The sequence below is a fragment of the Parus major genome, chromosome 12 (genome assembly GCF_001522545.3).
Source record: "Parus major isolate Abel chromosome 12, Parus_major1.1, whole genome shotgun sequence".
NCBI lineage: Eukaryota > Metazoa > Chordata > Aves > Passeriformes > Paridae > Parus > Parus major.
In genome coordinates, this window is record NC_031781.1 from 1221623 (window position 1) to 1235690 (window position 14068).

At 44.2% G+C, this 14068-nt stretch overlaps 1 protein-coding gene across 10 annotated transcripts in view; it reads left to right on the forward strand.

Moving 5' to 3' along the window:
- WNK2 (WNK lysine deficient protein kinase 2) overlaps positions 1–14068 on the forward strand; it is a 94675-nt gene that overhangs the window by 24422 nt on the left and 56185 nt on the right. For all 10 annotated transcript variants that reach the window (XM_019008106.2, XM_019008107.2, XM_019008103.2 and 7 more), the window contains exons 2-4: positions 8882–9054; positions 10025–10245; positions 13307–13464. In XM_019008106.2, coding sequence (XP_018863651.1) covers positions 8882–9054; positions 10025–10245; positions 13307–13464 — 552 coding nt within the window. The remainder of the gene's footprint in view (positions 1–8881; positions 9055–10024; positions 10246–13306; positions 13465–14068) is intronic.

Genomic DNA, 14068 nt, shown 5'->3' on the forward strand with positions numbered 1-14068 from the left:
GACATGTATTTTTATTGCTTACCCAATTTTTAATTAATTTATATAAACAGATATTTTCTGTTTCATTATAATTCTTAATGTGAAGCAAATGCATTGCAGATATCTGAGTTTATTATGTCAATGTTATTATATTTATCAGCCCAAACATACAGTCTCCTTGGAAAATAGCCCAGATCTGTTTCTCACATACCCATGTTGATGTTACCCTTTCATGCCTTGCTGTCCAAGGGATGGGGAGTTCAATTTTTAACTATTAGTGTGTTTTAGTTGACAAGCTCCTGTTATTCTTTTGAGCAGGGCTATAGAATGTCAAGCTTTGCAGGAGGGAAAAGCAAGAAAAAGGAACTATTTTGTTACAGATGGGATGCTTTCAGCTTAATTCCTAACCATTATGGGAGACTGTGATGAATGGATCCTGTCTGGGAGTGCAGCATTTGCCTTGGAGTGTTTTCTAACAGGTTGTCAAGTGGTGTTAGGAATGCACCAGAAGTGACAGCTCCTTTCAGCACTTAGAAAGGTTCACAAGGAAGACATTTCCAAACTCCAGACACACAGCTCTGTTAAATATTTAGGAGCTGGGATACCCTAATCTGAAGAGTGGCTTTGTGACAGTGAAAGGTCCCTCTCCTTACTTTCCCAGAGCTTTGCAAGCATTGCTGCAAGGAATGCTTGACCATTCTCTTGAGTTGTTATAGCAGTTGGGCTTTTTCCTTCATTTCCACATTACATTCTTCCCACTCATGTTTTCTTCTGAATTTTACCTCCAGCAGCAGCAGTGAGCAGTTGGTCCTTTCTTGCTTGTGCTGTGGAGCAGGGCTGGAACAAGAGCAGAGTGTTCCTGGAGCAGCTTCAGTGCCTCTGAGGCTCATGACTTTTCAGCTGCAGGAGTTTATAGAATCATGGAATCACAGGATGGTTTGGGTTAGAAGGGACCTTAAAGCTCATCCTGTTCCCCCCCTGCCATAGGCAGGGACACCTTCCATTAGACCAGGTCAGTCTAAGACCTGTCCAGCCTGGCCTTGGACATTTCCTGGGAAGTTGGGTATTTGCAATTATATGGCCCTCTCCAAGGATGTGTTTTTCAAAACAAAGAGCAAATTATTTTAAAGGAATATCTCCCTGTATTTCCCCTCAAAGGTCCCTAGCTAAAACTAGAAGCAGGTTTGGATGAGAAGAGCTCTTGATACTGCTGGTTAGTGTGCTGCTCTTGCATAGATCTCCAGGGTGCACTGAGGAACTCCTTATCCTTTTTCTGTGTGTGTTAGAAATGCAAAATGTGGGCACAGAAGCATTAAATGACTTGGTGTAGGAGGCTCAGAAGGCCGCAGTGTGAGGGAAGAACTGAGAAAGTTTTTATCCAGGATCCACTGAGCCACTGTTAGAGTTTAGATTAAGATCTGTGCAAAGACCCATCACTTTTCTGTTTTCTAGCTGTTTTACATTCCTGTCCCTCAGTATATTTAAGTCCAGCATGTCTGTATAAAGACACATATGATCTTGGTCAGTCTTAAATGTTTTGTGGAAACAGGGATGTGAGAAGTTCTGAGATGTTGAACTCGCTCTGAAGGCTGCGTGGGCAAGTGTTCCATGCTTGCCTGGCACCAGGACAGCTCTTAACTGGGAGCAAGATAAAATATGTCCAGCTCAATAAGGCTCCAGTCATTGTGGTGATAAAAGACGTGGATGGTACAAGATGTTCTCCTGCACAGAGAGCTCGAGGTGGCTGCTGCAGCTCTGGCTAGTGAGACTGATGATGGTGATGATGAAAAACCTCATTGTGGTTTGCAGCTTCCTCCTGAGGGACAGGAGAGGGGACAGGCACTGATCTCATCCCTGTGGTGACCAGTGATAGGACCTGAGTGACCAGCATGGAGTTGTGCCAGGGCAGGTTTAGGTTAGATAGCAGGGAAAGGTTCTCCCCCAGAGCATGGTCAGGCACTGCCCAGGCTCCCCAAGGAATGGGCACGGCCCAAGGGCTGCCAGAGCTCCAGGAACATCTGAACACCGCTTCCAGGGATGCCCAGGGTGGGATTCTTGGGGTGTCTGTTCAGGCCCAGGGTTGGATTCACCAATCCTTGTGGGTTCTTCCCAACTCAGGGGATTCTGTGGTTCTGTGACCAAGGGGATCTCCTCATGCTCAGTGCTCTCCTGGGCTCAGCACAGAATCACAGGAGAAATGGCTTTTTAGTGCTGCTTTTATGTGACACAAGGTGATTTTGCTAGAAGACTGGTCACATTAGAGGTATGTTCATGGCTGTGTAAGAAAGATGATTTGAGGAACTCTGAAGTTCTCACCTACAGTTTACTCCATCTGTCTGGTTTGGTGGGGAATCTTGGGGTGTTTTGTGGGATTGTGGTGGTTTTCTTACTAATTTGAACTTCTTTGAGGTAGTTTCCTAAAATAAATGTACTTAGTGTGTAATTGAAGACTGCGACAAGCCACCCTTCAGGGACGTCATCACAAAGCCTGAAGGGCTGTTCCATGGGTACCTTCTAGGATTGCTAAGGCTGCCCAACCTGGTGTTCACTGACAAATCCAACACAGTCCAAGGGCTTTATTTAGGAGGCAGAAAATACATATTCTACTTTGCATCCTGCCACTGAGGGGAGTGGGAAACAGGGGAGTGAGAGAAAGCAGTGTTTGGCTTGGCAAATCTCACTATGGGGAACCAAACTGGGGAGTACCATTCCTAAACCATGATCTCAGACCAGCTGAGCATCCTAAGCCTGCTTAGGGCTCCTGGTGAACTATGAATAATTCACTGGTAGGAATATTTCACTTTAAGAGTGTTCTACAGAGTGAAGTATGCAATTGTTAGATTATAACAAGATGGGAAATGGTAACAATAATGGGATGAAAAGGCTGTTTTCTTGTTAGAAAGGCAGGATTGAATGCTGCCCCAAGATTAAATTTGCCAGAGGAAAGCTAAATCAGACTTTGCTTGTTCTGGTAATTCTTTGTGCCAAGTTTTGTTGGTGAAGCTAATTGGCCAAGGGAGCATAAACATCTGCACACTGTTTGGTAACATTGGGGAAATAACAACAGTTTTGGTGCCTCCTGCCAGGCTGCAGAGGATGGTAGGGCTTCTCTGGCAAGGTCTCTGGTGGGCAAGGGGTGGCATCTCTAGGAAAAATACCATGTCTGTGTAGCAAACACACAGCAAAGAGAATCATAGAATCCTTGACTTGGTTTTAGTTGGAAGTGACCTCAGAGATCATCTTCCAACCCCCATGACTTGCCACCAGACCAGAAAATACAAGGGGATTCCATTCCTATACAATAAGTTCATTTGCAAACTGCCCTTGAGAAGGGAGGTGTGATGGCAGAAGCCCATGAGCACTCTGCCCTGGGCTGCTGCTGAGACAGATTTAATGCTCACAGCACACCGAGAAGCTCAGCCCTTCCAGGGCAGTGGATTCTCTCTGGCTCCCTCCCCCTCATTTCCACCTCTCTGAAGGTGATTTTTTTTAGGCAGCAGCACTGAATTGTCTCTGTCCTGCTGTGGGCCAGCTTATGATTGAGCCTCCAAGGGATGGCTGGAGCATCCCTCCTGTGCTGACACGTCCAGCACTGCAATGAGGCTCATTTTCCTGCCCAGTTACTGTGTTTGTGGGTTTGGGGAAGTAGGTGAAGCAAAACCCTCTTTAAAAACACAACCAATTGTTGCTTAAACTCCAGTGGATGCTGGACTCAGGAGGGATTCCAAAGAAACACCAGGTTCTCATGACATGCCTGAAGTGGTTTTTTTGTGATTAGGGCTTTTTCCTTTCAGAGGGGATCTGGTGTTGTGGAGCTTTTCTCACACATTGATTTCAGAGTTTCCTTTGAAAAAGGTATTTTTTGAGGCAAGTCAGAACTGTTTTGGTATTTCATCTGCAATCACAAGCTTATGTGGAGCCTGTGAAGCACTGGTAATTAAGGAAGTTAAGGAGGTGCTACCTGAAATTAATTTAATTGCTCGTGACAAGAACTTTTTTTGTTTAAGCATGGATTGTCGTGATGTGGTTATGTTGGGAGGTTTTCACCTGTAAAACACACTCTGCCCGTGGTGTTGGGAGGTTTTAGCTTCTAAAACACCTGCTCTGTCCGTGGTGTTGTGTTTTTTGGGTGTGTTTGTGGCTCTTTGGGGACTGGAGATTTGGGCTATTGACTCCCCTTCCTCCTGCCCTTGCAGGATGAGCTGCTGAAGTTCTGAGGTTCAACATAAGATGTGAATCCCAGTGTTCCTCTGCTGTAAGGCTTTGAGAGGTGCCTTAATCAATTTAGAAAGCAGCAAGCTATGACTGCATCCAGCAAAAAAGCCCACTCAGCCTCTTCTGCTGTGCCAAATTTAGCCATAAAGGTCTGAAATAAACTCCTAATTTTCCATAGATTTCTAGCAATGACTCAGGAAAGTAAGTGAGTCTTCCTTAGCCTGTTCCATAGCTCCTGTTCAGTGTATTGTGAGTATCCATGGGGACAGGGACTGCTTTTATGCCTTTGGAAAATGAGTTCCCCCTGGGAAACCCCCCTGCGCTTCAGTAGTGCTGCTGACAAATAGCAGGCTGTAACTTCACTGAGGGTGACTGGCTGAAGAAGAATGTTGGCTGGATTCTGATAAGGAATGAAGCTGGAATTTTTTTTTTTCTTGATTTGCAAGTTGTCTGATGGCATCTGCTGTTTGTTCACAGGGAAGGGATTTTATCCTTTAGGATTGCTTTAAGTGATATAGTGCTTATAAGTGAGTGTAGGGTGTCTGAATGAAAGGTCCTGTATGCTATTAAACATTTATGGCATAGGCAGGATGATACTAAAGACATAGGGCTGGTACATGACAGCAGAACTGTGCTCCTGTCTATAAATCCATGGGAAACTACAGACAGTTCCACAGGAGACAGCTGGCAGTGGATCCCGTGGCTGATTTCACACGTGAGGCCATCTCTGATTAGAAGAGCAGTTGAAATGCATGAGCAAAAGTACATAGTTGGAATGCAGATGTGAAAATGGAATGATCTGAACAGATGTTCATTCTGTCCATGCAGGGATTTGATTTCTGTTCCTTGGTTCAGAAGTGCCTCTGGTTTTTCTTCATCACCAGTGTGGCTCAGGCTCCTGTGTGATGGACATGACCCCTTACTTCATCTCTGACCTGATGCTCCTACTTCCCTTACACTCAAATGAGTTCAAAATGAGACAAAGTTAAATAGCCATCAGTAAATGCAGCTATGTCAGTTTGAGAATTTAAAAGCAAAACACAAAATTCTTAAGAAAACAGTATTTATAGGCTAGCTGGACACAGAAATCCTTAGGCTAGGAAGTAGGTAAGATATCCAAGTGTTTAAAGTACTTTAAAATTTTTTAGCATTCTTGAAAATTCAAGACTTTAAAAGGAGAAAATAAAAAATCTGTGAAACTGCAAAGCAGTGCAGCTTTCTAGTTTGCAACAGCTGTGCTCCAGACCCTGCTCCTATATGGCTCTACACATTGAATGGGAAAAATTTATGTAGTCTTTGTAAGAACCCCTTCCTTCATGGTGAGGGGATGGAGTTGATTCCCAAATCTGTTTGCTCCTTGCAAAGAATTAGGCAAGAAATTGCCCCCAGACAAGCTATTGACCTAGTTTGTTAATCTTGGAAATCTTCTGAAGGCTCAGGTGAAAGCCAGTCTCCTGCTTGTATAATTTTCAGATCCTTAGTCAGAGCCCATATGTTATAACCTGGAGGAAATGATGCTTGGGGATGACTAACTGAACATGTTCCTGCTGTTAATTTGGGTGCCATTCCAGAAATTTAATTTGTAAGTTTTCCCTTTCCTTTTGTTAACACATTTACTTACTAATTCCTGTCTTTGCTGTTGTTCCCCATAAGGAATTTAATGAAGGGATAAATTTTATATTAACAGAGAGATGCATTTTTTTGCCCTGGCTGTGATGAATAGGGAGAAGCAGAGAACATACATGTGTTGGATTAGCAGAAATTTGATTATAGATAGGGTATTTATTTGTATCTTCCTGCTGCAAATATCATATTAATCCAGTTTAAATGAGTGTGGGATTTACCAGGATTGAGGCTGTAAAGTGCAAATTGGAAATTCATGGAATCACAGAAAGGTTTGTGTTGGAAGGGACCTTAAATGCCATCTTGTCCATGGGCAGGGACACTTTCACTATCCCAGGCTGCTCCAAGCCCCAGTGTCCAGCCTGGCCTTGGGCACTTCCAGGGATCCAGGGGCAGCCACAGCTTCTCTGGGCACCTGTGCCAGGGCCTGCCCACCCTCACAGGGCAGAATTTCTTCCTCATACCCAGATGATCTTTAGGGCCCCTTCCAATCCAAACTATTCCATGAGTCCATTACTACCTTTCTTTGTCATGACCTTTCCAAACCATCCTGTTCTCTATCTTGAAATGTAATGCCTGGAGGTTGTTTCAGGCTTACACCCTTAGCTTCAGGATGAGGACATTTTGCCTTGTGTGCATTATCCGGTGGGGAATGAGTGTCTGTGACCCCAGTGAAGGTTTCTGGGGTTTGGATTAAACCCTGAGTGAGTCATGCAGTTAAACAGGTGTTTCTGCTGCTTCAGAGTAGAAAACACTTTGACCCTTAAGCCCTTTCAGAATCAGCTTATGTTTTCAGCAGCGACTCAAGTGTCAGGTTCAGCCTGGATGAATTTAGAGGAGGCTGCTTGAGCCCTGACAGCACCAGAGGCCCCTCCCGTGGTGGAGACTGCAGCCACAGGAGTGTCCTTGCCTGTCCAGCTGGAAAACAATGCTCAGATATCAATCTGATGAAAAAAAACCCAAAAAACAGATTTACAGGGTTGTTTTTTTTCTACTGTAATTACAAATAAAGCACACATTTGCCTTCCAGAATCACTATGTTGCAGTTGCCAAAATGACACTGCTCTTCATATGTAGAATATACAGAATATGATTGCTGAAGGCCAGTTTTAAAAGTTACCAGTAAAGTAGTGGTGGAAAAGTTCTCATGGTACTCAGAAACCTGGAAATGAGAGTTAATGCCTATGGTATTACTTCTTTTTTTCTTTTTTTTTAATTGGAAAGTAATTGCAAATCTGCTGGGTCTGTGTGGCCACCTTTCCTTTTCTCTGCCAGCTCCCACTCTGCTCTTCCTGCCTTGCACAGGGACTTGCTCCTTCTCCTTCCTAACAGCAGTGTGTCTGATTTATTCTACAGGTTTTAAATTAGAAGGAAACTCAGCAGTAGGGAAGGAGTGATGGATTTGAGAGCAATTCTGTGGCTCTTCTTGCCTGACTCGTTAGACAGCCTGGTTTTTTGTTGGGTCTTTTTTGGGTTTTTTTGCTTTAGAGAAAAGGCAGCAGAGGGGCTGCCTGGCTGGGCTGTGGGTGTTGTGTGTGTGCCTGTCCCTGTGGGGATGGCTGGTTCTGGCTGCTCTGGGGACCAGACCAGGTCACCACGGTCACCCTGCCCTGCCCAGCCCCAGGGCTGCTGCTGCTTGGGCAGTGTTTGGTCTGATGCTCCACAGATCTCAGAGGGAACAGAGAACTCCCTGAACAGCCCCAGAACTGATGGAAACTCTCCCCCCATGCACACACAGCACTGTGGCAGAGTTTTGTCATCCACCAAGAGCCAAATCATGCTTCCAACCCTGTGTTTCCTCTGATGGTCTCTGTGTGAAGCTGACACGTTTGTAGCCATGGGAATTCTCATTCCCATCTTGAACTGTCTGGGATTGTGGTGAGGGCAGGCTCTGGAAATGGCAGTGGCTGATCTTTTTGCATCTTGGCTACAAGTCAGCTGTGTTCCCATTTCATTCACTGTGTGTACACAGGAGTGCAGCTTGTATAGGCATGCCTAAGTGACTTGAGAAAAGGAAGAAGTCTGAGGTTTAAGTATGAACTAATTCATCTTGGTGATTGGTGATCCTTTGGCTTTCTGAGTAAGAGCACCTTCTGAAGATCCCAAAAGCTCAGTTTTTAGGGCAGGGGTGTGCAATGCTTTGGCCAAGGGGGGAAAACCAGGCAGGCATGATGGTGGGATCTGGGGTGGAACTCCTGCTGCTCTGTTTCATCGTCCTAAGAGGATGGAGTGAGTGTCCAGGCTGCCTCTTGGAGGTCTCCATGTGCTGGGAGGGGCCAGGCAGCCCTGGAGCATCTCCTGAGCCATGGGAGGGGCAGAGGGGCTCTGTGTGCTCTGAGCAGGGTCACATCACAGCCCAGAGCTTGTGGGAAATCCCTGAAATTCTCTAGGAAAACTGGAGTAGTAGAACATGACATTTTCACATTTCTAATCTAAAGAATTTCCGTGCATGTGCAGCCTATGGAAGAAGCTGAAGGACAGCTGGAAATACTTCCTTTACCAAAAACAAGGGAAAAGTTTGTAAAATGAAGCAGAACAGCAAACACATAGAAAAATGGATGTATTTGGGTTTTTTTGGAAGATGACATAGTTTTTACTTAGTCTGAGGTAAAAAGGATGGGCTGTAGAGCCTAGTGTGGTGAGCAGGGACCTCAGCTGGTGCTCTGTGCCAGAGCATCTCAGGAACAGCTGAGGGCAGAGGGACCCATCCTGGCTGTGAGAAATGACATCCTGTGGGTATTAATCCTTTGGATAAGGAGCCTCACAACACCCAAACATGAAGAAATAGCAGAGGGTTGGTCCATCATGCCACGGGTGTGTTCATGGGTGCCTGAAATATTAGTGCTGTCATGAGCATGGCATAGCACAGGCATCTCTTTGTCTTCCTGATACTGGATTTAGGCCGAGTGCCCTAGTTCATACACGCTGCTGCTCTCTTACATAAAAGATTTTATAATTGCTCTTGACACAAGCATAAAACAAATTGAAAATTCTGAATGCCCTGACAGTGCAAAGCCTTTATTTTTGTCCGTCACTAATAATAATGTCTCATTTTGGCTTATAGGACAGAAAACTCACAAAAGTAGAGAGGCAGAGATTTAAAGAGGAAGCAGAGATGTTGAAGGGTCTGCAGCATCCAAACATTGTGAGGTTTTATGACTTCTGGGAATCCTGTGCAAAAGGCAAAAGATGCATCGTGCTGGTTACCGAGCTGATGACCTCTGGAACGCTGAAGACGTAAGTACTGCGCTCCTGGCAAGGGGCTAAGAATAGCAGCAGGCATTTATAGAAAAATCCTACTTTTGTATGCTGAAAAAAGCCATCTCCAGATAAAAGCAAAAAATGGAGCTGTTCTCTGGTGTCTGTCATTTGTCCCCACATTTGAACTGCAGTTATTTGACAGTCAGAATTTTGGCCTCCATCTCTTTCTGCCTGCTTCCCTGTTTCGGTTATGCAACTTGAGGCTGTTCTCTGGCGTGTTTCATCTTCTGCCTGTGACGTTTGCATTTGTCAGGGTGTGTTTTGTGCTTGCTTTTGTGCTTGTATTTGCATGTTTTGTTAGGGAATTCAAATGGAACAGCACTTGAATGGTAGAATCTCCGAGAAGCTGAAGGTGCTCTGGGTTATCTCCTAAACAATATTAATTAATAGCTCTGGTACTGACAGTCTTGTTAAGGTTGATATAAAGCAGTTGGCATGGATTCAGGAACAGATTTTCAGCCCCAATGGGAGCAGTACTCAGCCAGTGTGCTACTCTGCCAGTGCATTAGCAGGCCCTGCATCTTCCCCAAATGTCCCCTCCCAGCCAGCCCATCAGGTAAATGGAAGGAAATGCAGGTGCATGGTAACAAGGTCCAAGTCTTGTGGTTAAAATTAAACTTCAGTATTCTTCTGATTTGAAATATGTGAACATATTCTAAAGATGTTCTCTGCATGAAATGAATTGCTGAACTATTAGACTTCAAAATATTTGGTTGTATTTGCCCCGAAAATGCTTATTATCATCTTCTCTAAAACTGAATGCTCTAATTCCTCCTTTCAAAAGATTTGTTTCATTTGATTTTGGGATATTTCTGTGCTGCTCTTGTGGCATCTAGTAAGGGGCTTTTATCCACAATGGTGTTTCAGCTGTTAAAGCCCTTCAAGTCCCTAATAAACTTTTTTTCATTTCCTTTATACCCACTTGTGTGTGTGTGTTGTGTTCCAGGTATCTGAAGAGATTTAAAGTGATGAAACCTAAAGTCCTGCGGAGTTGGTGTCGGCAGATCCTGAAGGGTCTTCTTTTCTTACACACAAGAACTCCACCAATAATTCACAGAGACTTGAAATGTGATAATATTTTTATTACTGGACCAACTGGATCTGTGAAAATAGGAGACTTGGGTCTGGCAACACTCAAGAGAGCTTCGTTTGCCAAAAGTGTCATAGGTAATGCCCCTGTTCTCCTTGGCTTTCCTGGGTCAGTATCGTGGCTGTCTATTTAACATCTTCCTTTCCCATTTTGCATTAGTGGTTTTTAAGTTGAAATTGGTAATTAGAGGTTAAAATGGGTTTGGGACTGTTGCCTTTATACCACTATAAAAATGGGAATCACTAGGTAATGGTATCATAACTTCCTCTTCTCCTTCCTCCTGTATCATCCTTAATTCATACCAAGCCCAGTACCAGTGAAGTCAAAACAACAGAAATTTCAAATATGGGCTTGGCTGCTGTGGGTCTGCTTAACCTCACTGATTTTAGTGAACTCATGTTTGTTTATATTTGTTAAGATTCTCTAGTTTTAAACTTCTAGTAACTGGTGGTGTTTTTCTCTGTTGAGGGTCAGTATTCAAATAATTTTTTTGCAGGTTAACAATTGTTCATGGGACATAATGGAATAAAATCAGTAATAACAGTACTGGAAATAATATAATACCAATATTGGGAATAATTCCAGAAGTACCAATACTGGGAATAATAACAGTAATACCAATACTGGGGATAGTATCTGTAGTACCAATACAAGGAGTAACATCAGTAATACCAATATTGGTAAGAATATTAGTAATACTCATGCAGACTTTTTTAAATCAGTTGAGAACAGAACACCATCAAAATGCACTCATGTCTAAAAGGAATTTGATAGTGGAAGGGCTGCAGGATGCTGGCAAAGTGTCTGCATTTATTTTGGCAATAAAACTGAGCTTATAATTTTCATGAGTAGTACTGCTCCAAGGAGAGAATTAAGGAGCCTTGGAAATGCTGGTGATGAGTAATGCTGCACCCTCTGCAGAGGGAGTAGCTCTAAAGGATATCAGTAGCTGCATTTCACGTTGGCTGAAGGGATGAAGTCAGCACCTTGCAGTGTCTCTGCAGGAGCCCAGCCAGGGCAAACCTGCTCCTGCCAAGAGCAGCTTCACGTTCAGCTGGGCTGTTATGTTGAAGGATGCTTGTAGGTATTCCTTTCCACCCCAAGGAATGGGAGGGAAATGTCATTTTTGTCCTGTTTTGGAATGGTGCCAGGTATTCCATTTGCTTCTTAGACTATTGCGATCACTTTTTCAGATTTGTTTTAAATGCTCTGTAATTCATGAGGTTCAGTCCTGCTCCTGAGTTGTGTTCCTCCTAAAGCAAGGCAGCAGCTCCAAAATAATTCCCTGTGGCAGCTGTTAACCCTTTCTGAGCAGCAATCTGTGCCTTGGTGAGAGCTGGAACAAAAACCCAGAGAGAGGGACTACACTGAGCCTCCATGACATGGCTCTGGCTGATTTGCTAAGGCTGGAGGAATGAGGTACCTTTGAAGGAACATAAACAAGGGAAGAGATCAGTCTTGAATTTTGCACAACTGATTTTACAGAAGTGCTTGTTCATGAGCTAGGTCTAATCTACTTCAGAAAAAGCAGACCCTAATTTTGAGGGTTGTCCTTTATGTTGCCATTTAAAAAGAGTACAGAACAAGTCAGAGAATCCTAGAATGGTTTGGATTGGATCACCTTGTCTGCCATGGCTGGAACACTTTCTGCTATCCCAGGTTGCTCCAAGATCCATCCATCCTGGCCTGGGACACCTCCAGGGATGGGGTTTCCTCAGTTTCTTTAGAGGCTTGGGTGATGGCTTGTAACTGGAGGAAGAGAGATTTAGATTGGATATTAGGAGCAAACATTACTGTGAGGGTGGGATGTCCTGGCACAGGTGCCCAGAGCAGCTGGGGCTGCCCCTGGATCCCTGGCAGTGCCCAAGGCCAGGCTGGACAGGGCTGGGAGCAGCCTGGGATGGTGGGAGGTGTCCCTGCCTGGGGCAGGGGGTGGATGAGATGATCTTTAAGGTACCTTCCAATCCAAACCATCCTGGCATAGCCTGAACTGTTTTTTCTGATTCTGTGTTACTTTAATTACAGTTGTGCTTTTGCTGCTGATTAGTGATGACATAACCAAGTACTGATGGGATCTGCCAGGGCTGGGGGCAGTTTGGGTGCTGAGCCTGGGCAGGCAGAGTTTATCTTGGTTTTTCTCATCATCCAAGACCTGCCACTCTCTTTTTGGTGTCCCAACAGCTTGCTGCTACTGTCCCTTGAAACACCATTGCATTGATCTCCCTTCATCTTTTCTATGTAGAAAGGAAATAAACTTGTCATTACTCCTAAGCATGAATTACAGTATGAGATACAGTTCCTGGAATTAATTACCCAAATATTAATATATATATTTTTAAATTTTAATAATTTTAATATATGTATTAATAATTATTTTAATATATATATATATTTATATTTGCTTTATAAGCCACTCCTTTTCTGAGTAGTTTGCAGAGCAAATGTTGCAGGTGTTGGAAGCTGCTGCTTGTCCCCAAGCTGCAGCTCCCAGTGTCTCACTTCATATTTACCCAGTTGCATCAGATTCCCAGCACCTTAATCCCTATTGAGTAGGACCTTGTTCTGTGAGTAGCCTCATTGATTTGTCCCACTAAACCAGTGACAGAATTAGGTTTGATGCCTTGTGCATGACTCTGTAGGTGATTTGTGATACTACTGGCTTTCAAAGTGTTGTCTGCCTGCTGGTGGTTACTCTGTATCTCTGGAGGAAACAAAAAAATGCAAATTTGCAGTGAGAAAAATAAGAGTGAAGTTTCTCTTCTCCCCTTTTCACCTCCCCAGCCCTGTGCACATCCTTCTCTCCAGCCAGACAGAAACCATTCTATCACTTCAGTACAGGCAGGAAATGAACCATTCCTCATTTTCTTCTTAATTTTTGAAATTTTTCATTATTTTTCTTCCCCTTCCCCCCTGCCCTGCTTCCCCCCTGTGGATTATTGTCAGCAAGCCATGGGCATGGAGGTGCATACATCGATCTTGGATTTCTTCCCTGAGGGATGCTTGAGCTCTTTTGAAATGATCTTGCATGCACCTGTACACAGCTGTACTGGGCACTCTTCTTAAAGGTGAAAAAGCTTGTGGTTAAAGCCATTTAGAGCCCTGTAAAAAATCAGCATTTCTCTTTGTGTGTCCGTGTAGGCACACCAGAATTCATGGCCCCGGAGATGTATGAGGAACACTACGATGAATCTGTGGATGTCTACGCCTTTGGAATGTGCATGCTGGAAATGGCTACCTCAGAATACCCTTACTCAGAATGCCAGAATGCTGCTCAAATCTACCGAAAAGTAACCTGTGTGAGTACATGTCCTTGACTGCTGTTGGGTCTTGTCATGGGAAGGTTCAAAAGCACATTTTGATGAGGTGTCAGTGCTGCTGAGTGTATCCTGTGTTGTAGAAGTTGAGGTATCTGAGCTCTGGGTTACACAAAGCTGTTTCAGGCTTGTGTAAGATTTCAGCTCTACACTTGGAGTGTGTTTGACTGGGTGCAGCTGCATCAAATATTTTCAGTAATCTTTGTCATTGATTTTATCTCCATGGGCCACAAATGCAGCCCAAGGTACTGATGTTCTGTAGTTTAATTCTTCTTAGAGCGTTGCTGTCAACCCAGAGCCACTTGGAAATAATTTAAACCCCACAAAAGGCCTCAGAAACTGCTGAGCTGTGCAGTTATCTTCATCCTGTGGCTGTAGCAGCCCCCATGGTGTTGCAGGGACGTGAGTGTGTGCAGCCATGGATGTGCTGGCTGCTGACCATGCTGCAGCTTCTCAGAGACTGGGAATGGGTTTGATGGCTGGGGGAGTTCCTTGCCTTTATCCTTGTTATTCATGGCCAGGTGGGGCAGGGCTTGGAGCTACCTGGTCTAGTGGAAGGTGTCTCTGCCCATTGCAGGGAGGTTGG